Raw genomic sequence first — 27,220 nt, forward strand, 5'->3', positions numbered from 1 at the left:
TTTAGCATCTAACTCATGCTGCTTCTGACTGAGTGCCCCACACCCCACACCCCACAGGGCCTAGGCTCAGGCTCTTGGGGGTACTCTGGCTGGGACTTCAGGGAAAGACCAATGGTTGGGCCAGGCACCCACAGGAACACCCCCCATCCCTGGGGCTGAGATGGGGGCTTTGCTCATTCCAGGGAGGGCAGGCGCTGGGCCTGGAAGACAGCACCATGTCCCAAAATGCCTTTGACTGGGCGGGGGGCCGTGGTGTGGCCGCCTGCCCCTCCAACCAGCAGGCCCAGCAGCTCCTACCGGACACCTCCTGTCCTTGTTACCCCACATGCCGGAGGGGGCCCAGGACCATGCATTTCCTTGTCCAGTCCATACCCCAGTGATCTCTGCATTTTTGTGTGCTTTGGGAAAGTCCCATGCATTAAGGGCGATCCCATCTTCAGGCAGCCAGAAGTGGGCACTCCCCTCCGCCTGTGGGCAGGCGTCCTCAGAGGCCCCACTCGCCACCCCGATCTCAGAGCTGCCATGCAAGGAGACTTACTGTCCAGCTCGTACTGCGTGAGGCTAGGCCGGCTCAGGTTCCGCATGGAGTACATGGCTATGGGGGCGCGGGGCAGGGGCAGAGGGGGCCAGAGGGAGACAGCAGACAGAGGAGGTTAGTACACACACACACTGCGCTATGCTGAGAAACCCAACGGCAGGGGCGGGACAGGACAGAGGGGGGCTGGCGGCGCAGGTGGAGGGAGGGCGTCTCCGGATTCCTGACCAGAGTTAGGGGCCAGGGTGGGAGTATGGGGGAGGCAGCTCCCAGGACAGCACGGCCTCTGCCGCACGTGTGCTGGCTGAAGGTCACAGGGCACCGTGAGCCCCCCGGGGCCCAGCACCCTGGGGGCAGCTCTGGGGTCCCCTCCCCTCCCAGCATGCTCCTTGGCCCAAGGTGGAGCTCCCGGAGAACCACCATGCAACGGTGGTGGCATTAACTTCCTCCTACAAACCAGAAACCATTTTACCACCAGGAAATATGACTGTGTTCCACATAGGCACATAAAACCACAACCACAAGCATGTCTGCAAAAAAATCCCAAACAAACAGGAAAATAACACAAGCCATTAGATCGGCTATGTCCCTATTAATATTCCCCTGCTATGCAGTCAATCGCCTTCTTGTCTGCTAATACTAGAAGACAAGGCACCAAAGGTTCAAGGGAGTTCGGGGAGGGGAATCAAAGCAGAAGGATCCTATGTGGCTCGCCTCCTCTCCTGATGGTGGGGGTCCCACCACCTGCCCCGGCACCCGGACCCTCTGCCTCCGCGGATCAGTAGAGGAGCCCACAGCCTGCCATCTCCTGCCCAGCCACACCTGCCACAAGGCTCTGACCCTGTGCTCTCGCCGTGGTCGCTGCGTTAGCCTCTGCCTGGACCCCTGCCTCTTCCTGCCGTCACTGTCACACCGCCCAAGCCAGCCTTCTGACCCCAAAGTGCAACCAGGTCATTCCTTCCTCATGTCCTTCTGGGATTTCCACTGATCCTGGGTTCTCTGCTTCCTGCCGCGAGTGGCAGGCTGGATCCGAGGATGACAGGAGGGTGACATCCCCAAGGAACCAGAGGAGGCCAGACTGCTGGGGCTTCCTTTCCTGCTCAGGCCCTCTGCACGTGCTGGGGCCTCCCCCTGCTTTGGACAGGTATGACTCAGAGTCATCCATCCGCGTTGGCGCTGAGGCCATCCCAGGTAAGCTGCTCTGATGCTGGCTTTAGGCTCTCCTGGAATATGTCCTCCACAGCTGTCACAACTGTCTTAGCTATTTCAGAGTTTACTCCTTGAGAACCAGACTGTGCCTTGATCCTGCGGGAGCCCGTCTGTCTTGTTCACTGTGCCCCCAGTGTCTGGTGGCATGTGGTAGGTGCTCAATAAATACTCAGTGACTGAATGGGAGGGGGTGAAAGGCATACATGGGGTGGGGGCAGCAGGGCTTCATGTTAGGTTGCTTCTGGGGAGCTGAGAGCTTCAGGGCAAGGAGGTGTGTGCCCCCCATCATCCCCCCCACTCTGTGGACTGGACATCACTCACAGGTAAGCTCTGCCCACTTGGCTGCCGGGTTGTGGATGCCACGCAGTGTGAAGCCCCTCAGTCCCTCATAGAGCAGCTCCCGGTACCGGATCCGGAAGCCCAGGAGAATGCCATTGATCTTGTCCTCTGCTGGTGGCTGCAGGGAAGGCAGGGAGTGTGGAGGGGTGGGAACACTGCTGCTCCCAGCTTCTGTGCTGCCCCTCCCTCCTTCCCTCGCCATCCTGCCTCCTGAGGCCACAGAGTAGACCGAATCTCAACCGGGAGAAGAAATCAAAATGACATTGAGTATTTTTCATTCACAGAGCATTTTCAGGGAGGGTATTTCACTCCTCAATATTCCCTGTGAGGCAAGGAAATCCCCATGCCATCCACATGTAACAGCAGGAAGGTAAAGCTCGGAGATGGTAAGGAACTTGCTGAAGGTCACACAGCACATCTGGGGCCGCAGGGCCATGCTGGGGGCAGAGCTCTTCTCACAGCCCTCCCTTTGCCTAGGAGTGCCCTCCCTTGGCCTGGCAACCCCTGGACATTTCCTGGGGGTTCCTGAGAGTCCTCTCCCTCTCCCCTGCACGAACAAGGGTGAGGGTACCTGCCCACATTACTCCCCTCCACCTTTACTATTTCTCCTTTGCTTTCTGCTCCCATCCACAGCTGAGCCAGAGAACAGGCTCCCAGAGAAGGTGGGAGCTACTTTTTATGATTCCTGTTTAAAAGCCTGCGGAAATGGTTCAGCCTTTTATGAGTTCCTTAATTGCCTCCCTGGCTGCTGCTGGCACCTCTGTGCCCCCTTCACCAGGATGGCCTTGATTTGCTCCAGTCTCATCCATCTCCCCACTGCACTGGGTCATCATTGCTTAAGGGGGTGTCTTCCTCTGGTGAGGCCTTGGGCTGGAGGGCTGGGTGGGGGTCCCCCTTCGTTTCCTCTTGAAGGGATTTCCCTTCAGGGAGGCTGGAGGTGGGCAAAGACTGGTGCCTGCCCTCTGATCCTGAGAACTGGGAACAGCGGTTTGCCCCTGTGGGTGGCCTGCCAAGACTAAAGGCTGCACTTCAGATGGCAGGGCAGCCTGGTACGTTCAGATGTGTGCTGGGGTCCTCCTCAGGCTGTGGCAGGAGGATGCAGCCCACCAAAGAGCAGGCGGCTGGGGAGGGCTGGAGGGGAGGGGCTCTCTGTACCCGCACAGTGCGTTTCTGCTCACAGTGATAGGACAGTAGCCCTGTGCTAAGAGCAGTGCAGGTGCGCACACCTAAGCTTGGTCCATCGGGAATCCCTTCTCTGAAGGGGGCTGGATTTCATGGAGACCCTGGGGTCCTGGAAGCTGTTCTGTGTCAGGATTCAGCAAACCTCAGGGCACTGAACCTGGCCCTGCCACAGAGGAGCCTGGGAGCAGTCACATCACCCCCCTGAGTCGAGTCTGGTCCCCCGCAGAGGGGACTGCACAAGCACCTGCCCAACATGATTATCCGGAGAGTGGCATGAGGGGCATGTCTGCGTGTGCACGTTCATGTCTGTGCATGTGTGTACAGTGCTCCAGCCCGGGAGGGGCTGCTGGCTTTCTGGTCTCCCTGCAAAGCTGAGCTCCCATGGGACACAGGCCCTCCCCACCTGCCGGGCCGTACCTGCCATCGGATCAGCACGGAGGTGGTGGTATGCGGTGTCAGCGAGACAATGGTGGGTGCTCCGTCAGGGGCTGGGGAGAGAGAGGCAGGCAGATGAGCTCTGGGGGCTGGGGCTTAGGCTCCCTGGGAGGCCGCGGGGACCACATTCTGCAGACACTGGACTGTGGGCCAGCTCCAGCGAAAGTCACCCTCTCTGCCCACTGAGCCACACCCACAGAACGCAGGGCCATTGTCGGCGAGCAGAGGGGATGGGACCCCGACCTAAACACAGGGACCACAGCCCCCTCTTCTCTGTCCTAGAGCCACAGGCCTCTTGTGCTGCTGAGGCCTCCTTCACTCCCCTTCATTGGTGGTCTGAGATCGCCACAAGCTTGGTGACATCAGAGAAAGAACATGCTGGGTATGGGTGCCCGAGCCCACGGCAAAGGCCCTTTGGCCCAACCTCCTTGGCACTCTGCCCAGGAAGCCAGACAAGGGGTCCCGCAGGCAGAGGGCTCTCCCCTCAGAAAGGAAAGCCCAGTGGCCAGAAGGAGAAAGAGACCCACGTGGGGGGCACTGACCAGCCTGCAGGGTGGTGAGGGGCTCCGACTCCGCACTGAACTCGCTGTCCCCGATGTCATTGGTCGCCTTCACTCGGAACTTGTAGGACGTGAAGGGCTTGAGCCTAGCGGGGGGGCCGGGCTCAGTGAACAGAGCTCTCCCCTGGCCCCCATCTCTGCTCAGAGAAAGGGGGCAGACGGGGCCGGCCTCTTAGATGGGAACATGGAGGCTGGGGAAGCGGATCTGCTGTAACAGGACGGCCGGGCCGGGCCACAGGTGCCCGGGTGGGAAGCCGCACGCTTCCGCCCCCGCAGGACCATGCGGTTCTAATACCCCCTCTGAGCAGACTCCTACCCCGCGAGCTGCCACCCCTTCCTTGAAATCAGTACATTTAGGAAGGGCTGGGGTTCGCAAGAGTCAACCTGCACCCCATCTCTGTCAGTCTCATTTCCTCTCCAGGCAAATGTCTTCTTTGCTGATTCACTGGAGGAGGAATGTACGGCTCAGAGCTCCCAGTCACATCGACTGGAATATAAAAGATACGACCCACTAGGAATTCAACTGAAGCCAGATTTCAGAGTGAAGCTCCAATCCCATTACAGGTGGAGAGGGAAGTGCCGCCTGGCTGGGGGGATCACTAATGAAGGGTGGCAAACGCTCCTCTAGGGGGGCCTCTAGGCTCCAGAAATAGATCATTAAGAGGCAGCCCTAACAGGGCTCAGGGGAGGGGGAGGGGGTCAGGGCAGAGCTGGAAGGGGTGAGAGGGTGTGTGTGTGTGTGTGTGTGAGGCCCCTGGGTGGTGCAGGTGGTGGGGAAGAGATTTGGGGTGGGCGGGTGCCGGGTGTTCCTTCTCAGGGGTCCCCCATGGTGCTGTCAGGCTGGGAGTGGGGGACGGAGGAGCTAGTGACTAGGGCTCACCTGTCCACAATGAAGGCGGAGGCGTTGTGGCTCACGGAGGCCGAGTGCAGCGCCCACCTGCCGCTGGGCAGCTCACGGGTCTGGATGGTATAGTAGCGCACGGGGGACAGCCCGTCACTCCCCGGCTCCCAGGACAGGAGCACGCTGCGTGCCTTCACATCCTCCTGTCGCACCGCCGGCTTGCTGGGGGGTTGCGGGCGGTCTGGGAGGTGGCGGACATGGGAGGGGCAAGTGAGCAGAGGTAAAGGTGGGTATGTTTTCTCAAGGAAAGGAAGGAGGTGCTCTGGGCTCAGGCATGCCGCCCCCTGCCCCATCCCATGTCCGTGCACACGTGGTCCCAACAGCCAGCACCCGTGGCTCCTGGTCAGCAACTGTCCTCTGGCTGCTAGAGGCCCAGTGCCTGGGAATGTCATCTCCTGAGGGCAGCCCAACCAGGGACTGACAGTGAGGAGGTGTGAACACCCCGGCTGCCACAGCGCTGAAACGGAACTTACGCTGCCCCACAACGAGTGCACTGAGCCCATGGGTCCCTCTATGGGACTCTGCTTCACACCCCACCCACAGCTGGCTTCCTGCCCACTGCCACCTGCCCTTTGTACAGTGTTCAGCCTAGCGCTTTGGCATCTGGGGTAGATGATTCCTGTTTAGGTCTGTCCTGTGCATCACAGCATGTCCAGCAGCATCCCTGGCCTCCACCCACAGATGCCAGTAGCACCTCCTTCCTAGTTATGACTGAAGTGTCTACAGACATTGCCCAGGGTCCACCGGGGCACAAGCAGCCCCTGGTTGAAAACCGCTATGTGGGATTTCACTGCCTAGGAAGTCACTTTCACAGGAACCCGAATCTCAGATCTGCTTCAGGTGAGCCCCACCTTGGGTGACGCACCAGTTCGTCGCAGCAGGGCGATGCAGCTGGGGCTCCAGGCTACAGCCCCATCCTCTACCCAACAGGGCATGGCTTTTGTTGTAGGGGAGGAGAATAGGGAAGAAGCTGGTCTCACCAACTTGCCCTTTAAAAAATTGGTAGCTGGGCAGAGCAGGATCCTTGGGAGGGAAACTCCCAGCTCAGCCTGGGGGAAGCTACCGGAGTCCTCCCTGACCTTAGTGTCAGAGATTTGAGCCCATTCTCCAGCCCAGAAGGGACTCTAACTCACTGGTCCCTCCCACCCCCGAGGAGAGGCTCTCAGCATCTGCGTGGGTGGGTGGGGCCCAGGTTGTCCCCCAAGGCTGCCCCAGCCCAATGGGCATCACCTCGCTTCTCGGTGGTCACCACCAAGGCCTCGGCAGCCTCTCCCCAGCCTTTGCGGGTCTGGGCCGTGATGCGGAACAGGTAGACAGACTCGGGCTTGAGGCCGGTGGCTGTGTACTGGCGGGCGCTGGGTGCGAGAACCTCTACCACAGCAGTGCTGGCCACAGTGGCGTTCAGCCGGTGTGCGATCTGGTAAGCTGCCGGGAGGGGGGACATGGGTTGTGCAGGGAAGCAGGGCACGCTGCCCCCAGAGCCCCGAGAAGGGGCCATTCCTTCCTCGGTTAGCACGATGTCTGCACCTGGGCCACCTTGGCTGTGGGTCATCTGCTTGAAGCCCTCTCGACCACTCTGGTGTCCTCAGCTGCCACTTGGGGGGTGTCACTGTACGGGCATGGTTGGTCATTTTATACACATTATCTGTGACCCCCCCATAGCAGCCCCAGGTGAGGGCACTGAGGCTCGGGGAGGCCAGACCACCTGCTGGGAAGTGGCTGAGCTGGAATTCCAGCCCACAGCTAAGTCCAATGCACTTAACTTTCCCGTTTCCACTCTCTTAGGAGGAACAGATTCACCTGGGCAGGCCTCGCAGGGGGGAGCCCCGAGCCAGGCACAGGCTGTCCAATCCACCGATTTACAGGTGGGGGGCTGAGGCCGTGGAGGAACCAACTCACTCAAGTTCGCACAGCTGCTGACTCAACCCTGGGACTCTTGGCCCATGAGGGCAGGAGCATACGTGCGTGTTAGGGGAGGAAACTAGTATGAAACGATGCCTCCCATCTGCAGCATCCCTCCCTCGAGTCTTGGGTCCTGCTGCCCACAGTGAGTTTGGCTGAGCTGAGCCGACCAGTGCGCCCTCACCTCACCTGGCCACACTTTGGAACGGCAGCCAAGGTTTACCAGATGGCCAGTTGGCTGGGGAGTCTGGAGCATTTCAGGACACAAAACTAACTTGACCTCGCCCTTGCCAGCCTATCATCTTATAGGCAGATTTGTAGTGGAGAAATAAGACTCAGCATCCTTCCTGAGTAGATGTGGACACTTTCTAGGCCTCGTCTCCCTTCTGCCATCACCGAATTGGCCTCCTTTACACCTGATTCCTCCTCCTCCCTCTGTAGCCAGCGCATGGGAAGGGGGCAAAGGCTTACCAAGAATGATGCCATTGGGGGCAGTGGGGGGCTGCCAGATCAGCCGCACCGATGTGGTCCTCACCTCTGGGAACAGGATGCCCACGGGCGGTCCTGGGACTGAGGGGACAAAGGAGAAGCAGGTGGCTGTGCAGCGGCTCAGCCCCAAGCCCAGCCCAGTTCCAGCAGGGCAGGTGGGCGAGGTGGTGGGGCAGGGGCCACGCAGCTAGGTGAGCTCCTGTGGAAGGCTGCTCTGCCCGGCACTGTGTTCTAACACAGACATGAAGAAGGGATGGCCAGAGGGTAGCTGTTGGGGGCCTATGGATGGGGACCCAAAGGCATGGCCAGGAGGCAGGATGGGAGGAGAACAGGGTGGGGGTCGGGGTGGGGCCAACTCTCCCTGCACTGCCTCATTCTGAGAGAATTCCAAGAAGACTGAGATTTTTAAACTAGAACTTGGCCTTCCAAGTCATTAGGAGGGTATGTACGTCAAGGCAGAGGGTAGAACATATTGAATTTAACAGATCATTAGCTTGATGTATAACTTTGGAATATATAGACATAGGATGTTTTTGCTTCCTTTTGTGCTCTTGTTTGGCCCCCGCAAATGTTTGTGGTGGGCACTATGTGAGCATGTGTGTGGGGAGAAGGGAGGGGGCCCTGGACAGACAGCCGTGGACGGGCAGTTTCCCTGCAGGATGAATGCCTGGAGCCCCACTGGTATTCTTCTTTTGCAAACAGGACCAGGAGGCTCATGGCCAGGAAAAAAATCAAGGCTTTCTTTTGGAAGACCTTTACTCAAAGCGAACCTGCCCCCGGCAACAAAGAAATCAAAACAGTGCAAAAGTCTCTACTCTGTACGCCTGTCCCAGAGAGAGAGCAAGAGACTGAATCGCATGTCAAACTGCCTTTGCACTGCAACTATCTGTAATCAGCCTCCCCTGGCAGTGGGGTTGGTGGCCCTCAGTGACCTGCCTCCCATGGGAGAAGCCTGAGGCCACAGTTCTCTCTGGGGTGGAGCATGACCCCAGAGAGGCGAGGCTGACCGGGCAGGGGGAAGGGCGGCTCCCAGCCTTCCCAGCCTTGCAGCAAGTCGAACTCACCATCATCCAGCGTCCGCTCCAGGATGGGAGGGCGGCTGGGGCTGCCGTCCCCGATGCGCGTGAAGGCCAGCACCTGGACCTCGTAGAGCACGTATTTGCCCAGGCCTGTGAGCTGGGCGCTGCGTGACGAGTTCCCTTCCACCAGCCAGAACCGGGGCTGGGAGTCCGAATCTTTCTCCTTGTACATCACCTGCCAGAGCCCAGTGCAGGGGTGAGGGCTTTGGGCCTGGGCTTTGTCCTGCCAGCTCCTCTCCCAAGTCTCATCTCCAAGAGCCGGAGGGGGTGGGTGGGTGTGGAGCTTCAGACCAGCTTGGCCCCCAGGAGGCATGGGGTAATGGGCGGACGCTAATGTTCCGGAAGGCAGGGGACGCAAAGGTGCACTCAGCCATAGGGCTAAAGGATTCCTTAGAGAGCATTCAGAAGGAAAACAGGCCCAGAGAGAGGGTGCGACCTGCTCAAGGTCACACAGCTAGTCATGGTGAGTAGGGTGCAGCTTTGGGAGGAATTCTCGAAGATAATGGAAACTGGAGCAGAGCGCATCAGAGCTGAGAGAGGCTTGGGGGGCCACCATGGCCTCCTGGGTGGGTGGAGCTGCCCCAAGGACCCTGGGCCCACCCCCAAGGGAGGAATCCCAGCTTGCCATGGTGACTGGTGGATGGGCCACCAGACAGATCCCTTGTGTTGACTCAGAAGGCAAGGACCTGGGCCCTGGGGGGTCCCGAGGACAGGGCACCTCTGTGGGGAAGCCCATACAGAGGCCTGGCCGCCTGGCCTTGTAGCCGGGACTCACCCTGTAGCCCAGCACGAGCCCGTTGCGGTCGGCCTCCGGGATCTCGCTCCAGCGCACCAGCATGCTGCTGGAGGTGGTGGCCAGGGCAGACACATTGGTGGGGCCGGAGGATGGGACTGAGGGAGGGAGAGGGGGAGAGGGGGAGCTCAGGACCCAAAGGTGATCCTGCAGTGGGAGGGAGTGGAATGGGACCTGGGGCAGGAAATGTGCCGCCGACCGTCCCCAAATAGCAAATCCCCCTGCGATGATTCCTTTTGGCTCTGGAATGTCACAGATGCTATGTCTGGCTGCAGATTAGCCTCTATCCTCTGCTCAGGGAACCAGCTAGGGTGAGCCCGCACATCCTGCCAGCACAGCAGGGGGGCCGGGGGAGGGGCCAGGGTAGAGGGACCTGTCATTTAAAAGGTGCCAGAGCGAAGCCCCAGAGTGGTGAAGCCTGTGTGGACAAATGAAGGTTGCCTGTAGGCTGGAGGCTTATCTTCTGTGGGTGACCCCTTACTAGGTCCCAAGGAGCTGCTGGTTGCATTCCTGGAATGTTCTGAGAGCTAAGCTGACCTCCCCATCTCAGGCTCTTTTAGGCACCACTGGGTGTCAGGGTTAAAGGTGAGGGCACAGAATGGGCAGCTGCGAGAGTGCAGCCCGCCTAGCTACCCCCGGAGGTGAGGACCCGCCCCTGCCTCTCCAGGAGCGATGGGGGCAGCTGCAGGGAGGGTTCACGGGCTGCCACACTGAGCACCAACAGGAGAATGAGCGTGGGCCGGTTTGGACTAACTCCAGACCTAAGGGTCTTGGCAGGTCCTAAGGGCAGCGAGGCAAAGGCAGGGGTATCCAGCTAAAGGCTGCAGGGGGGGTCAATGGGGTGGCCGGAGGAGGGCGGCGGTACCTGACTCCCGGGTCCTGCCCATCACGGTCTGGCTCCAGGGCCCACTGCCGATGGCGTTGAAGGCCTGCACCTGCACGCGGTACTCCGTCCATTCCTCCAGGTCCTCGATGGTGTACTCGCGCTCCATCCGGTCCTGGACCACGTGGCTCAGCGTCTTGCTGCGGCCGTCTGCCCGGCCGTATTTGATCTTATAGCCCACTGACTCGGGGTTTCCATTGTATTCCATCTCTGGGAGAGGCTGCAGGAAGGCAGGGCAGGCAGAGCTGCTGGGAGACCAGCCCACACTCTGTACACAACTGTGTGCGCCCTCTTCCAGGGAGCCTGCAGGATTACCCAGTCCCCTGAACAACCAGTGCCCACGTGAAGCACTTTCACTGGGTATGGCTCAGTCTGTAACTCTGTGTTTCTGATGGCCCCCATTCCTCTGTCTCTGCTCCAAGGGAAGGCGGCACCCATTCTGTGAACACGACAAACTTACTACCCTGCCGAGGCAGTGGGGCCTGTCTAACACGCTGATGAGCATGCCACCTTTGTCCGTGGCTGTCTCTACCACTTAACCCCTTCACTCAGGCTTCACACATACTTATTTAATTGCCTACAAAACACCTGGTCTGAGCTCATGCCTGCCCTTGGAGAAGCAAGCTTGGGGAGATGGCATCTTGGGCATAGATGGAGCTGCAGCCACTGACAGGAAGTCCTTCTGTTTAGCAGACCTCAGTCTCTCTTGCTGCATTTTCAGCCTGCTTCTTGTTTGAGTTTCAGCAAAGAGAAAAGGCAGACTCCTCTCCTGGGCCCCGCGACTAGGCTGGCGGGGCTGTGGCTGCTGGCTCAGTGAGCGCATGTTGGGTGGGGCCCGGCATCGGAAGCAGGTGTGAGCTGAGTGCCTGGCCTTCACAGTCTCCTCTGAAGGTGGCAGAGCTATAGCTGGGGCCCCCCTCAGCTCTCACCTGCCCTCATGCTGCTTCCCCAGGGGCTCTAAAACGCCCAGGGTCCACAGCTCCCACAGCCTGGCTCACTTTCTCCGGTTTCTCGGCCTCTGCCGCACTCCCTACATCCTCACCACCTCCTGCCAGCCCTTATGCCTACAGACGTGAAGCAGACCATAGGCCATTAAGTTGGCAATCGGTGGGCCTGAGAGCTGGAGGTGGGCCTTGAGCGCACGCTCCCTTACCCACTATGGAAAGGTAAGGACTGGGCACTGGAAGGGGACTGGAGGTGCCGGGGGCCCTGCACACACAGCAGTGGCCCCTTTACTTCCCCTCCACCCCCACTGGGGATCAGACTCCTTAGCCATTTACCATTTAGTATTTGTAAATGTTAAAATGAAATACAGGAGGGAGACGGGAGCCAGCCTGCAAGGGAGCAAAGCCGAAGAGAGAAGGGTGGGAGGGGAGAGGTAACCAAAGACTGGGTTGCTGGGCTGCACTGAGGGATGGCTGGGCTTGGTGCCACCCACCCTGGCAGGAGAACCCTAACTCATAACTAACATTTGCCCAGGGCTGATGGTGTCGTGAGCTACTTTTATTAGGTGTGCACACAAATGGAAGGGAATAATGGCTTTCTAGTAAGTCCTGGTCCACAGTGTGGCATTGTGCAAGTTGTGTTTTGCACAACTAGTAAGCAATCTCACATAGAAACAAAAAAGAGCCGTGGGGCCAGACAGCACTGCTGAAGGGAGGAAGCAGGCTCTTGCCATGGGGGTGTCCCCTCATCCTCTAAGCAGCTGGGCCACGTCCGCTTTTATTTGCCTAAGAATTCTTGTATGCTCTGAGCACCTCCTGGATTGTTGCCTTGTGGGACCCTAGCCAGGAAATGCTCTCAAGGGACAGCCCAGGGCAGAAATGTTCCCCACAAGATGGGACAGCACTGTGCTGATTAGGGCTGGGAATTTGGGGGGCCAGACTCCCTGGCTTGGGGATCTGAGTCCTGCTGCTAAACAAAGGGTGTGGGAGGATGAGGGGGGACTTGGGCCAGTTATTCGAACTCTTCTGCTCAGTTTCCTCATCTGTAAAGCAGGGACTAGGATGCATGCTGTCACAGGCTTGCAGAAAGGGCTCAAGGCCTGACTTTGAGTAAAGCACTCAGGATAGCACCTGGCAGAAGGCGAAACCTCCAGCTTATGACTTTCTGCAGGGCCACGTGGAGCAATGACCCCTGACACGCTACCCTGATCAGTGGGGATGGTCTGGGAGTCTAAGGGCCCCTCCCTCAGCTCCCCTCAAATGCAGAAACTACCCCTCACTCTGACTTGGTGGGGTGGAACAACTTACATCCGAAGCCTAGACCCACCCCTTGGGAGCTGTGTGGCTATGGATAGGGTCCTAACCTCTCTGAGCTTCAGTTTTCCTAACTGTAACTTGGGATACTAAAATGTCCTTTGCAGAACTACTGGGAGGATTAAATGAAATAAGAAATGTAAAATGTTTGGTGCATGATAATGTTTCATAAGCGGTGTTTTCTAGCTCCTCATGCGAGGCATTTGCTCACTTGGCAGAGATTGGTCATCAGGCACCTTGCCAGGTGCTGAGTATGAAGCAAAGAGAAGAGAGCTGCAGGGGTTCTGGAGGGACCCCTTGGATGTGGCCCCCGACCCCGGCACACTGATGAGGATTAAGGAGACTCCCCCACCCGCCCGCCGCTGCCCTCAAGGGGGCCTCACCATCCAGCGGAGCCACAGGCTGGTTTCACTGGCTGTGCGCAGGGTCACGTTGGCTGGGGCCATGTCAGGGGGTGCCTGGAGGGTCTGGATCCTTCTAGAAGGCTGGCTGGGTGGACTGGTGCCCACGATGTTCACCTGGCGCATGCGGAAGCTGGGGCAGGTGGAAGAGGGTGAGCGAGATGGGGAGTCGGGGACCTCAGGGCCAAAGCCTGCAGTCTGACAGCCCCTCCCTGCCCCTGCACCCTGTCCTATTACCTGTAGTAGGTGAAGGGGTTGAGTTCTGGCACCTCCATGGCACGGGCATCGGGCTCGTTGGCCAGCTGGTGAACCAGCAACCACTCTTCTCCCTCCCCGACTATGCCCACCTGGAAAAGGGAGACACCCTCAGACCTGCCCAACCTGCAGGGTGAGTCGGGGTGCTCCAAGCTCCAGCTCCTAGGTGGGTCATGCCCTGCCCTGGGAACGTCTTGGTTCGAACCCCAGGGTTCACCTGGAGGGCACTAAATGGGGCCTCTATCTTTCTAGGCCCTTAAACATGACTCCCAGTGTAACCCTGGGCACTCCTGCATCAGAAGCTGGCAGAATGCCATTTATAAATCACTCTGGGGCCCTGCCCCAGACCTAGCCAATCATAATCCCTGGGGTGGTGCCCAGGAAGCTGGGTTTAACAAGCTGCCCAGGTGATTCCCTTGAACACCCTCGCATGCTTCTCCATCGCCAGCTAAATCAGAAGCCACCATTTCTGGGGGAGGAACACAGGTCCCCTGCTGCAGCCAAAGCCGAGGACACGGTTTAAAGGGCTGCAGGTGGCAGCTGGTAATTTTTCTGGGCCAGACAGTACCGCCTGGCTCGAGGTTATTGGCGTGTGTGTGTGTGTGTGTACAGGTGTACACATGAAGTGGAGGTGGAGACAGTCTTGGGAACTGTGGGCATTCTGGATTTGACCATCTGAAGTTGCATGTGAAAATTCATACAGGCATAAATACACATGAGATCTGTTCTCAAGAGCAGGCTGCCTGGGCTTGAGGATTCCCCTCCGGCAGGTTTCACCTGGGCCTCCACCAGCCAGCGGGAGATGGAGGTTTTCCCATCATAGCCTGGCCTGAACTGCAAGGTCACGGAGCGGGGGCCGATGTTGGAAATGCCCAGATTGGTGGGGGCCCCTGGGAGTTCTGGAAAAAGAAAACGGGAATGACGTCAGGTGAGGAGATCCTTCCACACTGAAGGGGACCCTCTGGACACAGAGAGGCCTGGGGGGAGCGGGCGGGGCCCCACCCTGCCAACAAAGTCTGCCTTCCTGCACCTGGGGTTCACTGTGTTCAGACCAGGAGCCTGAGACTGGCTTGGGGGCTCCGAGAATCCCCCAGGGCCTCCAGGGCACTCCCAGGGCCAGGGAACGGGCTGATCCTCCTCTCCGCCCACCCACACACAGCCCAGCACAGCCCTCCCAAGCCCAATAATGCCGAGAGAGAGGAGGAGGGGTGGAGGCAGGAGGCAGCCCGTGTTTTATCTAGGAGCCCTGGGGTTCAGGATGAACAGAAAGAGCACAGATCCCAGAGTCAGACTGTCTGAGTTGAAATCCAGATCCATTGCATCCATGCTGTGTGTCTTAGGGCTAGTTACTGAACCTTTCTGTGCTACTCAGTAAAATGGAGGTGATGATAGTATCACCTGCCTCAGGGTGGTTGTGAAGTTTAAATGAATTGATGCATACACTTAGCTCTGGGCCTGGGGACCACTGCATAAATACTTGTCAGTGTCACTGTTTTTAGCATCTGGGGTCGAGTGAAGCTCGGGTATCTCAGCCATCTCAGCGGACAGGTCACACAAGCATAGACTTACAGACCCTGCCAGGACCACGTAGCTATCTAGTCTGTCTTCCCACAGATGGGGAAACTGAGGCACAGAAGGGCCACTTGACTTGCTCAAAGTTGCAGAGCTTGGCAGAAGCAGTGGACCTCAGCTTGCTCTTTACATCCGGGTTGAGATTATTCCCGCCCTGCTCTAACCCTTCCCAACCAACGCTCCCCAACCAACGCTTCCCAACCAACGCTTCCCAACCAACGCTTCCACTGGTTGGAATCCCCGCTGGGCTTTCTGGATGACGCTGACAGGTCTTCCTGAATCACAGACACCACTGCTTGAGAAGGGGACAAGGGAGGTAGTGGGACAAGTGAGACAAGGGTGGGATCCTCTGGGGCCTGGGCTTTTCCCAGAGCCACGGTGGGGAGTGGCGGGGAGCCCACAGCCTCTATCCAGAGACCTGGCATCATGAGAACAGAGCCTGTGCAGGGGGTCATGGAGCCAATGAGGGAAGAAGGCCAGTACTCCTGAAGACAGGAGAACAACGGGAGGCCGGGCGTCCTGCCCTGAGAGTGGGCACCTACCTGGAGGCACCCCCGAGGAGATGGTGGAGGCGGACACCTGGCCCTGGCCCTTGGCAGTCATGGCGGCCACCTCGATGGTGTAGGTGGTGAGTGCAGTGAGGCCTGTGACGCGGTACTCCAGGGTCACGTTGGGTAGGTAGTGGGTCACCCGGGTGTTGGTTCGGTTATATTCCTCCCAGGAGATCCGGTACCCTGGGGAGAGACCCCGGTTGTGGCAGGACCTTGGCTGTGACCATAGCTGGCCTTGGCCCTTCTGATCCCTACTTCTTTGCTAGGCTGGCAGGGAGATACTCGGGAGCAATGGGGCTGAGGTAGGTGGGCACATCACCCCTGGGCTCCAGCCATAGCCTCAGTGGGATGTCCCCGTGGGTGGGGATTGTAGGAGGGCCAGTCACTGCGATGGCCACTGGAGGGTGTGGCTGAAGATCCGGGATATGTTACAGAGCGGAGGGGCTGAGAGCCTGTTCTCTGAGTACTTCCCGAAGAAGAGTGGTCGGCTGGGAGGCTTTGGATGAACACTAGGTCAAAAGCAGGGGGATGGACTAGATGACCTTTTGTGACCCCACCTCACTCTCAGGTTGAGTAACAGGGTGGTGCGTACCTGTGAGGATGCCATTCTTCTCTCCTGGCTCTTGCCAGCTGACTTTCAGCGAGGTGTCCAGGATTTCACTGAAGCTCAGGTGTCCCACAGGCCCAGGCACTGTACCCCAAAGGGCCCCCACCCCACCCAATGCCAGTTAGAGCCAGAGAGAGACCACTGTCTGCAAGAGCCTGTGGTGCTCCCGGGGCGCCCCAGGGTGGGGGACAGGACCGGGACCGCCCTGTGCCCGGAGCGCCGCCTGGCCCTGGGGTGGGCGGGGCAGAGAGAACAGGGCTGCGCCGTGCCTACCGTCCTCGTGGGTGCGCACCAGCTGGGGCGTGCTGCGGGGCCCGTCTCCAGGGGTGGTGAAACACAGCACGGAGGCGAAGTACTCTGTGAACTTCTTCAGGCCCGACACAAAGCCCACGTGGATGCTGTCTTGAAAGTTGGGCCGGGCAGTCACCATGGTACCCTCCTCTTCCTGCTCTGGCTCCCAGGCCATCAGCTGGGGAGAGGCCAGCGATTCAGGCAGAGCAGCAGGAATGTTCCAGAAGAGGCCAAGAGCGCCTTCACAGTCTGGGCCAGTGAGCAGAGCGAGTGCAGGAGCCCAGATCCCTAGGCTCCCGGCCCCCAGGGAAGGGAAGGCAGTGGAGAAGACCCACAGGCCGCCGGAGGCTCTGTCCTTCTGGGAGTTCTCTCTGGGGGGATCTTCTGCTCACCGGGTGGCTTACGCTCAGTGGGGCACCAGGCTGGGTGCTTTCTGTGTCATTTCTCACTCGATTCCCACAGTGACCCCACAGGGAGGCATTTTACCGAGATCAGGTATAGAGTTTGCAGGACCAGTGCAAAGGAAAACGGAGGACCCGCTTGTTAAAAAATGACCGAGAATTGCATGATGATGGCTGCAGAGCATTTAACTGAACACAGGGTCCCTCTGAGCAAGGAGGCCTGAGCAAATGTGTGGGTTGAGTGGCCCTGTTCATTACAGATGAGGAAACGGAGGCTCAGAGACGTTAAGTGCCTAACACCATGTCACACAGCCAGCAGGGATGTCGGGGGCTCTGAGCCTAACACCGGCGCTCCTACACCTTTCTCCACCTGGGCTGGGGCAGCTTCTCCCCTGGAATTCCCAGTCTGTGGGTGACTCTTACTCTTTCAAATTTGTTCCAAGTTGGGATTTCAATCTTAAACATCACGCAGAGGTGGAATGCCGGCAAGAAAACCTCATCTGGAAATTCGGTGTCACCTATTATCCCATCTACCCCCCTGCCCCCCAAAATGCATCTGCTTCCTGCCCCCCTTCCTTCTCCTCTTGCCTCATGATCCCTCTCACCCCACTCTCCTGTTTTCTGGGTGCTTCATCCGTCTCCAACCATGACAGCTGGTCTCAGAGATTTCCTAATTTATTTGAAGTTGATTAAATAGCAATTAATGGTGAAAAGCAACACTTGATGAGGTTTAATAAGCATGGGTATTTATAGGCAGAAAACAATAGCACGATGATGTCCCCTGATTAACTCGCCCCCACAACAATGCTCCATCTTCCCCTTTTCATGGCGGTGTATTTATAAAGGATGTTTTGAAATTTAATTGGTATTGTGAAAAGATAGCCTATAGCAAATTAATTAGACACTAATTAGACCCTAAAAATACTAATCAGAAATACTAAGTGGCATTTAATAAGTATGTTAAATATCCTCCTTATTTTGGTTATCTTGTTTCTTAGCAATTAAATTGCCGAACTTCCTTGGAGTAGATTAAGAAACAAGTTTAATGTTTTAATTTAATTTAATTAATGTAAATTTGAATTAATTATGCCATTAGAATTAATTGTGTGGTGTGTTTCCCTGCAAGTGCAAAATCTGGGTAAATATTGTTTTATTGGGTTTAGGCCAATTACACAACCATTTTTTAAAAGATAAAGGACAAGAAATGTGTGTAATTGCCTTACAATAGTATCACCAGGGACGGTCTTCCAAACTGACCCAGAAAGAAGTGCCCAGCACAATGACAGCATGGTTTTGTGGTGTCGCAATGACCCGGTCATCCTAAAGTTCTAGGCCTGAAGCGCAAGATGATGGCTGTTTCCAAGTATTTCCTCTGGGATGTGAGCCACTTGTGCTTCTCCATTCACATCTAAAGAGGAGGCGGCTTAAGGTGTAGCGGCCTCTCACTCGGGGCTAAGCTGACAATAGAATGGCCTCTGCACCTTCTCCTGCCTGAGGGAGCCAGGCTCCGGGCAGCCGAGGGAGGACTCTGCGCCCACGTAAACACTCGACAGGCTTCAGTCTGATGAACTCTTCCCAGGTACCTGGCGCTGGGGAAGGCCCGTCACCAACCCATCCCAGTTCCTCACCACAGGGAGGACTAGGTGGGGATCCCTGTCCTGCGCTGCCACACTGAGGGCCAGGAGGGTGGAGGGCTGGTCAGCGCCCGTGGCCTGCCAGGAGCTGGCTTCAGATCTGTGGACCCGAGATCCTGGGTGAAGCCCCCTGCCTTCGGGGGTACGCACAGCTGCTGGATGAGTATTAGGGTTTCTCTTTGCTGTCCCCCTATCTGCTCTGGTTAATCAGGATCAATGCTGATGGACTCTATTAGGTTCTTGGTCTTGGAGTAAGCAGCCTGGACTGCCCTGAGCATGGCTGGGGGGTGCAGGTGAGTTGGCGCTGGCGCAGGTGCATCGGACCTAGGTTTTTGAGATGGGCAACTTCACCGCAGAGGGTGGGGGCTCAGGAAGGCAGCTCTGTCATGGCAGGGTGGAGCTGCACCGGGTGTGCGTGTGTGCGTGCGTGCATGCGTGTGTGTGCGTGTGTGTGTGATGGGGAGCAGCGAGCAGAATGTAACAGCCAAAGTGGAAAGGAAGGGGGCGGAGCCCAGCTGTCACTCTGCGCATCAGGCTATTACAGGGGCCAGTAAGAGCCACCTCGCTGGTTGTAGGGAAGAGGGATAAAGTGGCGCGCTCCTGTTCCTGGTGGAGGCAGCACGTTACTGGTTAAGAGTGTAGGATGCTGTATATGGCCTGCTAGCTGCTGGAGTTAAAAAACAAAAGGTAAGGAAATTCTCTCTTTCCCTCTCCCTTTCTCTGTCTATATTTTTACATGCACATAGATTCACATAAAACATCCTGGAAGGCTATGTAGGAAATTAACACCAGTGGTTGCCTGGAGTAGCCAGTTGTGGGGTTGGGAGGGATAGAACCAGGCAGCTGAGGAACTGGATGGGGTAGAAGATTCTGCTACACATTTACGTTTTCACATTTGTTGGCTTTTGAATCATGTAAATACATTTCCTGACTAAAAAACTAAATAAAGAAATTAAAAATAGTAGCAAACTCATATACACATTTACTCTTTGGCCCAGAATCTCATTTCTAAGAATCTATTCCAAAATTAAATGTGAAAATATAAGATGTATGGACAAAGCCGTTCAGTGCAGAAATGTTTGTTATAGTAAAAGACTGGAATCAGCTGAAATGAGCCATCACTAGGGATTTGGTTTAACTAAACTCTGGGAGATCCACACGATGGAGTATAACACGGATGTCAGAAAAGGAACCAGGAATATTTGTGTGTATCTCTATGTACTCTTTTGGAGTAAGCTCCAGGATATAATGAAAGAGCAAGACAGAGAAAGTGGGTGGAGCTTGCTGTCATTTATCTAAGGAGACGTTACACATTTATGCATGTATATATTTATGTTAAAAGAAATGGGAGGAAAACTGACCAATAGACAAAAAGAAATAAACCTGTGGGGAAAGGGGAGGATCAGAATTTAGGCTAAGTTTCTCTAAATTTCCTTTGCTCTGTAGATTTAACTTTGGGACCATATAAAAGTGCTAAATAATTATAGAACAAAATTAAATTAAAAAAATCACTCCTTAAAAATTGAAACCAAAACAAAACCAATGACCTGAACAGTGTATTGAGCTGTAGCAAGATTACAAGAGAAATTACTTCAAAAGACTAGGGCACGGTACCGCGAAGTACACCCCTAGTGGGATTCACCCTAAGAACAGAAAGTACTGCGGATCATCCGAGACTATTTCCAGTAATCACAGTGTTGATATTGCTGTTCCGCAACTGTTGTGAGTGGTTGTGGGACAAAGTAGGGATCTAAATATGTTTCAGGAACTGGAGTTTCAGAACGGAGAAAAGAGAGACAAAAGGCCAATGAGATTATTAAAAATCCTATTATCCTGAGATTAAATTCGAAGTATCAGTCGATGTTTTATCTTTAAAAAACAAAAAAATATTTCCATGTTGTTCATTAATAGGGCCTAGACACAACAACCAGTGTTAGAAGCAGGAGCACCCCTGGGGCCCAGATTCTGGTATCTAACTACCATTTCCTACTAAAAGGAGCCGGGGCTCTGTGAACACATGGTTAGCCTCAGGCTCAGTGCAGGAAATGGAGACAGTTTGCAGTAGCTCATCCCATTAGATAGCAGGGAAGCTATCAAAGATCCTGGGGCTATGTCAGAAGGACTCACCAGTGTGAAGAGGCCAGTGAAGGGTCAATTTGGCTTCAATAAGAATCATAATGGCAGTAGACGGAAACACTGGATGTTAAAAAAGCCTAAATACACAATGATACTACCAAAACAAAACAAACCAAAAAGATGAGCTCCCTGCTCTTCCAAACTCATCTGTCACCTTAGAAAATGCTAAGGAACCAAGTCATTACCCTGAAAATTGGTAAAGTAGTGGAAAAGAATTGAGCATTGAGCATGCTTTTCCTAGATGTACTGTACCTTCAGATCACCAAAACATTGGTAAGGGTAAAATTCTTTTTCTTGAGGAAAGTATTTCAGCTAATAAATCAAGAAGCTATAATATTTAACTGTTCTCATTTTGTGCCCTGTACTGAATTAACAGATCACATGAGGACAGTCAGTGGTCACCACAGCAACGTAAGAGAGACAGCCAGACTTTACGCCTGCTGATGGAAATACCCAAGCCCATCTAGGAAGTAATATATTAAAGGAAAAAAAGAAAAATCAAACCTGAATCTAATCAAAACCTCTAGTTCTAAGTTCCAATTTACTGCAAATACAGTATTCAGAGGAATGAATTAAATGATCCCACAGGGATGTAATCAGCAAAATCCAGGATGTGGAAAATCCTATAGGACAAATGCCTTGGTTCCTTTAGTGAATAAATTATAAGAAAAAGAGAGAGAGAGAGAAAGGAGGGAGAGAATCTATAGATCAACTGAGGCCTAAAAAACCTCAACCAACTGCAGTTATGTGGACCTCATTTGGCTCCTGAAGCAAATTAAACAACTAGTAAAAGAAATGATGCGGCAACTAGGGAAATACGAACCCTGATTAGACATCTAATGATATTAAGGGACTCTTGATATTTTAAGGCATGATAATGATGAGGTGGTTGTGTGGCCATGTTTTGAATAGAGGCCTTATCTATAATATTTCTTTGCAGAAATATTTATGGATGAAATGATGTAGTGCCTGGAATTTGCTTACAAATATTCCAGGCGGGAGGCAGAAGGGTGGGGAGTAGATGCTTGGCCATGAGCCAGTAATTGTTGAAAGCCGGGGCACATTCTGGTCTAAAGTCACTATAATCTTTTACTTTTGTAGATGTTTGAAAATTATCACAATGAAAAGAGGAAAAAGAAGCCCATTCTCATTGGAGGTTCAAGGGACAGGTGCTGTTTTTTTCTCTCTGTGATACAGAAGGCCAAGGAAGCTAAAAACAAAATCCCTGTGTATCCATTTGTACTTAGGAAAAATCCAGTTAGAGTTACTATTTTACAATTAGATCATGTGACAGATTTTCTTTTAATGCAGGAAGAGGTGCAGGCTCTGTAGTTTGAATCTGAGCTTTGCAGTTACTGCCTGCCTTTAAATGTTACTTGCCTCTCAGGCCTCAGTTTCTTCCTCTGTCAAATGGACTGATGTAATAAGACTTATTTCCTAAGGATCCTGCACAGCTCAGGTAAGAGAAGCATGTGAGCAAAGCCCTAGTGTCCTGCCTGGTTGGGCCAAAGGGCCCTCCGAGTGTAAGTGCTTCTCCCTCCTCCACCAGCTCCTGTGCTCAAATTACTTGGGCAACTCATCTCGCTGACTTTTAGGGAGCAGCTACAGGGTGCTGGTGTGGACCTGGAAACCAGGTGGGCTTCTGCAGCCTCCTCTTGATCTCTCTGGGTCGTTGCCCTGATTGTCCTGGCCACTTGGCTCCCCTTCTTGGTCCTCTAGGAGCCGTTCAACCCTAGAAGTATGCAGCCTGGCCCTCCCATACATGGCAGGAAATAGACTGGGCTGCATGCAGCTAACTGTTCCAGGCGCAGCTCCTCTGCTCCTCAGCACCATGTGGGCCTCCCTGCCTCCCCCAGGGTCCCAATTAGGAGACTTTTCCAGCCAGCCAGCACTGCCGGTGTTCAGCTACAGCACCCTGCCCAGGACAGCCCTGCTCAGCTTTGGTGCCCAGCTTTCCTGGGAGGGGGAGGGCTGTGGCTTGGATGTATCTGGCTTAGGATACCCACCCCCCACCTTGGTTTACAACACTGGCAGAAAATTCTCTTTGCGATTCAATCTTGGCCCCTTCCTGCCCAGCTACCCCCAATTTGCAGCAATAACATCTAAAGCTGCTAGTCCTTGTAATAATTCTTGTTGTGGCACACATGACATTGGCACAGGGGTGGGAACCTTCCAGAAGCCCTAGCAGTCACCATGAAGTCACCAGATCCCTGTGCTCAAAGCCACCGCCTATGGTTCTCTCCCCTGCACATCTGGCCTCCTGGCCACATGCCCCCCAAATGCACTGCCTCGCCAACTGCATCTGGAGGGAGCTGACCAACTGCATCCTCCCACCTTCCCCAAGCTGCTGGGGCAGAGTTGAAAAATGTGGTGTGGACCACATACTGTGGGCTCTTTCTACCTTCAGGTCCCTTAGGGGAGGTTGGCATGGTGTTCCTTGTGGGGTAAAGGAGAGCCCCAGGAGTGAGATTTAAGGTCTGGGTTCTAGGAGGGGATGGTAGGGAAGTCCTGACTTACAGCAGCTCGATTATAACAAATTGGCTACCACCACCACTACTATTACCACTGCTATTATTATATTTGCTTTGGGCTGAATTGTCTTCCCCCACCCCCAGTTTATATGTAGAAGCCCTAATCCCAGGACCTCACAGTAGGACTGTATTTGGAGACAGTCTTTAAAGAGGCAATTAAGGTAAAATGAGGTGATTAGGGTGGGCCCTGATCCGCTGTCACTGGTGTCCTTATAAGAAGGGGAGACCTAGACACAGGACTCGCAGGAAGCCCATGTGAGTTCACAGGGAGCTGGTGCCATCTGCAAGGAGCGAGGCCCCAGGAGAAACCAATGCTGCTGACCCCTCGACCTCAGACTTGCAGCCCCCGGGACTGTGAGGTGAGGCCGTTCTGCTGAGGTCGCGCAGACCATGCGCTTTGTTCGGATGGCCCAAGCAAGCTAGTGCATTTTTCCTACAGCTACTGCTGCTATCACTTTCGGGGAGCTCGTTAGTATTTTCTGAGTGTTTGCCATGGTGTCAAATTAGAAATGTGACCTCAATCTCCACGCAGCCCCAAGGAAGAGGCATTATTATCTTCTTCAATGAGGAAACGGAGTTACTTGAGTTCCCTAGCAGCTAGCACAGCACCTTCAATGGATGGTTATTGAAGGATCAAGGCTCAGACAGATGCAGACCTTGTCTAGGGCACCAGCAGGAGCTGGAGCCAGGACTTCAGCCCAAGTCTGTCAGAGTCCTGGTGCCACGCCCTTAACCACATGCTGTGGGGTCAAGTGCAGCCCAAGGACACATGTCCCAGGGGGATGCCCATTACAGCCCCCACTTGGCAGTAAGAAGTGGGTTCTGAATTTTTCTAACAGGCCATGTCTATATCCCAGTGTTTCTGAGCCTGAAACAAACCCGGTTTTGTTTATAAAGAGGTCTCACGGAAAATGGTCTCCTGCACAGGTTACAGATTGGGCAGTGTTGGTAGCCCATACGTGGCCTTGGAGAGAGCCTGTGTGCCCTTGGCCTTGATCAAGAGTCCTCCACTTGGCTTGACTCAGTGATTTTAGAAGCAGATGGGGTGTCCCTCCCGACCTCCTTCCCCTTCCCCCCACCCCTGAGCCTACAAGCCTCCCTCAGAGACTCTCCAGGCTTCTCCTGGGGCGAGGAGAGGCCTCCCGTACCTTGTAGCCCTGGTTGATGCCATTGATGAACTGGGGGCTGGGGGCGTTCCAGGTGAAGCGGATGGTCGTGGAGTTGGTGGCTTCTGCATGCACGTTGCCTGGAGGGACTGTGGGAACTAGAGGAGAGCAGAGAGGTGGGGCGGGGTGAGTAGAGAAGGCAGTCAGTCTGTGTTGCCCAGCTAAGTAGGGAAAACACAGGCATGAGGTCTGCAGTCTCTGCTTTGCACACCCTCTCCCCTTGTGACATAGACCTTAAGACGTCCTCTTTCCTTAGACTGGTTCGGGTGTAATGCAACTTCCCTGGCAACTTCATAGCGTGCCGATAAACAACGGATAGATATGAAAGAGCCTAGGGGAAGTTTCCAGGTGCAACACCAAATGTAAGTTGTTTCATATCCACTTAATACGGAACTTCACAGAAGGTCCCTGTGGCCCTGACACCTCTGCCTGTCACTGGGTCAACCCCTTCCCTGTCTCCTTGGTCCTCCTGTTCACGGGGTAGCTGAGAACAGTGAGCAACAGCTTGGGATGGGATAAAGTAGGTGGCAGGTTGAGGCAGTCAGGACTGGACAGGAACAGGACCCACTGGGCACGGACCTGGGAGAGAGGAAGCGTCCGCTCCCCCACGGTCACAGTCCCCACCCACCTCCCTGCAGGGTCCACTCGGTGACTTTGCCACTGTAGACGCCCAGCCCGGCGCTGTTGTAGGCGGCCACCTCGATCTCATAGTTGGTCCAGATGATGAGGTCCTCCAGCAGCAGGTTGTTGACATCAGCATCCGTGATGTTCTTAAACTGGTACCCAACCGGCAGCCCAGCCAGGCAGTACCTGAGGGGAGAAAGCCAGAAAGCTGCCTGTCTGTGATGCTGGAAAGGCCCTGTATCTGTGCTGCCCATAGGGTAGCCACTAGTGTGGGTGACTGTTGAGCCCTTGAAATGTGGTTAATGCAACTGAGGAAGTACGTTTGTAGTTTTATTATTTTTAACTAATTTAAATAGCTGCAGGTAGTCACCTTAGCAGAGAGCATGGGTCTAGGGCATGTGCCTGGACTATTCTTTTCTATGGGGGAGGAGGACATTGTGGGAAGATCTCACTGGTCTCAGCTTTGAGGGGTCATTGATGGGAGAGCCATCTCCAGAGGTTGGGCTCAGTTTCTTTCTCCCTATAGGACAGTAGCCCCCTCTTTGACAGTCACTCACTCAGGTGGAGAGGAAAACCTGAGGCTACCTACTTTACCCATTTCTACCTTCTGCTGGACAAGAGAAATGGGATCTGTATGGGCAAATTTTGGTGCATGGAGAGCTCAGAGAAGACCCACATGCATGTATACCTCTGATTTTTGGGAAAATAGAAGCCCCAACATTATGATTAGCACACATATTGTAGGAGGATCACGGGGAAGGCAACATAGCACAGAGAAGATGAGTAGTGACTCTATAGCATCTTCCTGTGCTGATGGACAGTGACTGCAACGGGGTGTGTGGGTGGGACTCGATAATAGGGGTGAATGTTGAAACCACAATGTTGCTCATGTGAAGCCTTCATAAGATTGTATATCAATGATACCTCAATAAAAAAAAAAAAGAAAAGCCCCAAATTATTTGGATGGATTACACACATGACAGCCATGGTTCTCAAAGCCTTAGCATGTGTCAGAAACACCTGGGGGCTCATTAAAACACAGATCGCTGGGCCCACCCCAAAGTTTTCCATTCAGTGGGTCTGAAGTAGGAACTAAGGATTTGCGTTTCTAACAAGTTCTCAAAGTACAGCTGTTGCTGGTCCAGGGACCACACTTTGAGAACTGCTGCCCTTTAGAATTCACCAAAAACCCACAATATGATTAACTGGTAATAGAGCAGCCACATCAACTTCTTCCAAATTTGGGGGATTCCAATGCTGTGAGACTGTCTACACGCAGGGGAGAGACATGTGAGGTGGCCTAGCATTCTGCAGCCAGCCAGAATTCGGAATATCGATGAGAATTTGTAGTATCTCCAAAGAAGGGGCTCATTTTAATTTATGGACATCCAATTTTAGGAACCCTTAAAAACCCTCTTTTACGTTACCAGTAAGATACCCTCAGTTAAATGTAAACAACGATCTATGTAACTGGGCTTCGTTTTGCAGTAAGGACCGAAGAACTTCTGCCTTTTGACCAGTTCTTGGCCCTGTAGTCAGTTGACTCAGGGTCCGACCTGAGGAAAATCTGGCCTGAGATGGGATATTCTTAGTTCCCCAGGTGGTTGGTCCCTCGGATGGTCACCTGTCTCCCTGTAGCCCTATTGCTGTGTGGCCCTGACATCTGGCAGGCTTGCCCATCCACATGGCCATTAGGAGATTGCCAGCCGTTCCGATTGATTTCCACGGCTGGTTCTGCTGGGAGGTCCTCTGGATGTCTAACCTAGATCCTGCCTGTCGTAGGGGAGGTGTTTATGGTAGCCTTGTCCTCGTTAGGTGGCGAAGGATCTGCCATGACTGTTTTCCAACCCACTCCTGACCCTCCCCCGTCTCCTTCCCTTGGCCTGGGCTGCCCCTCCTGTCCCGGGGTGGACACCTACCTGATGACATAGCCCTTGAGGAGCCCATTCTGGTGGCTCTCAGGAGGCGGCTGCCACTGGATCATGATGGACTGGTTGGTCCGGCCGCTGGCGATGACGTTCTGCGGAGGGGCTGTGGGGGGCTCCTCGGGGAGGGAGACCCTGGATGGGGAGACACCAAGAGTGGGTGGGCCTTTCCACTCTTAGCCTTGAGGGCAAATACGGTAATTCAATAAGATATGAGGAAGCTGACGCCTGCCCTGCTCTGTCCTTGGATGACTCTGCACAGTGGCTGTGTGCTTTTGAGCAAGTCACTGAACTTCTCTGAGCTTATCTTTCTACCTGTAAAAGAAGGATAATAAAGTTCCATTTTACTTGCTTCATAAGACTTTTGAGGCCCCAGTGGCACAATGTATAGGAGTCTTTTGAAAACACTGTGAAGCACCAGGTGTGCGTATTTTCGGTGAGGGACATGGGCCTCCGTGGCCCATTTGCGCAAGAAGCTGCTGTTGGGGCTGGTGATGTCATGAGTACTGGGTGTTTTAGAAGCAGGAGTGTTAAATCCTCACTCCCCGGCTGCCAGCCGTG

The 27,220-nt window shown here is 54.7% G+C and overlaps 1 protein-coding gene across 2 annotated transcripts in view; it reads right to left on the minus strand.

Moving 5' to 3' along the window:
- Nucleotides 1-27,220, minus strand: part of SDK2 (sidekick cell adhesion molecule 2) — a 239,661-nt gene that overhangs the window by 34,356 nt on the left and 178,085 nt on the right. The window contains exons 16-34 of one of the 2 annotated variants that reach the window (XM_036997307.2): nt 26,654-26,794; nt 24,739-24,920; nt 24,093-24,208; nt 16,225-16,420; nt 15,937-16,035; nt 15,336-15,527; nt 13,999-14,120; nt 13,204-13,313; nt 12,949-13,099; nt 10,290-10,527; nt 9,407-9,522; nt 8,617-8,806; nt 7,535-7,633; nt 6,392-6,586; nt 5,141-5,342; nt 4,243-4,346; nt 3,683-3,753; nt 2,066-2,201; nt 539-595 (exon numbers count right to left, since the gene is read on the minus strand). In XM_036997307.2, the coding sequence (XP_036853202.2) occupies nt 539-595; nt 2,066-2,201; nt 3,683-3,753; nt 4,243-4,346; nt 5,141-5,342; nt 6,392-6,586; nt 7,535-7,633; nt 8,617-8,806; nt 9,407-9,522; nt 10,290-10,527; nt 12,949-13,099; nt 13,204-13,313; nt 13,999-14,120; nt 15,336-15,527; nt 15,937-16,035; nt 16,225-16,420; nt 24,093-24,208; nt 24,739-24,920; nt 26,654-26,794 (2,717 nt within the window). The remainder of the gene's footprint in view (nt 1-538; nt 596-2,065; nt 2,202-3,682; nt 3,754-4,242; nt 4,347-5,140; nt 5,343-6,391; nt 6,587-7,534; nt 7,634-8,616; nt 8,807-9,406; nt 9,523-10,289; nt 10,528-12,948; nt 13,100-13,203; nt 13,314-13,998; nt 14,121-15,335; nt 15,528-15,936; nt 16,036-16,224; nt 16,421-24,092; nt 24,209-24,738; nt 24,921-26,653; nt 26,795-27,220) is intronic. The other variant, XM_036997308.2, reaches the window with a different exon arrangement.

The sequence above is a fragment of the Manis javanica genome, chromosome 4 (genome assembly GCF_040802235.1).
Source record: "Manis javanica isolate MJ-LG chromosome 4, MJ_LKY, whole genome shotgun sequence".
NCBI lineage: Eukaryota > Metazoa > Chordata > Mammalia > Pholidota > Manidae > Manis > Manis javanica.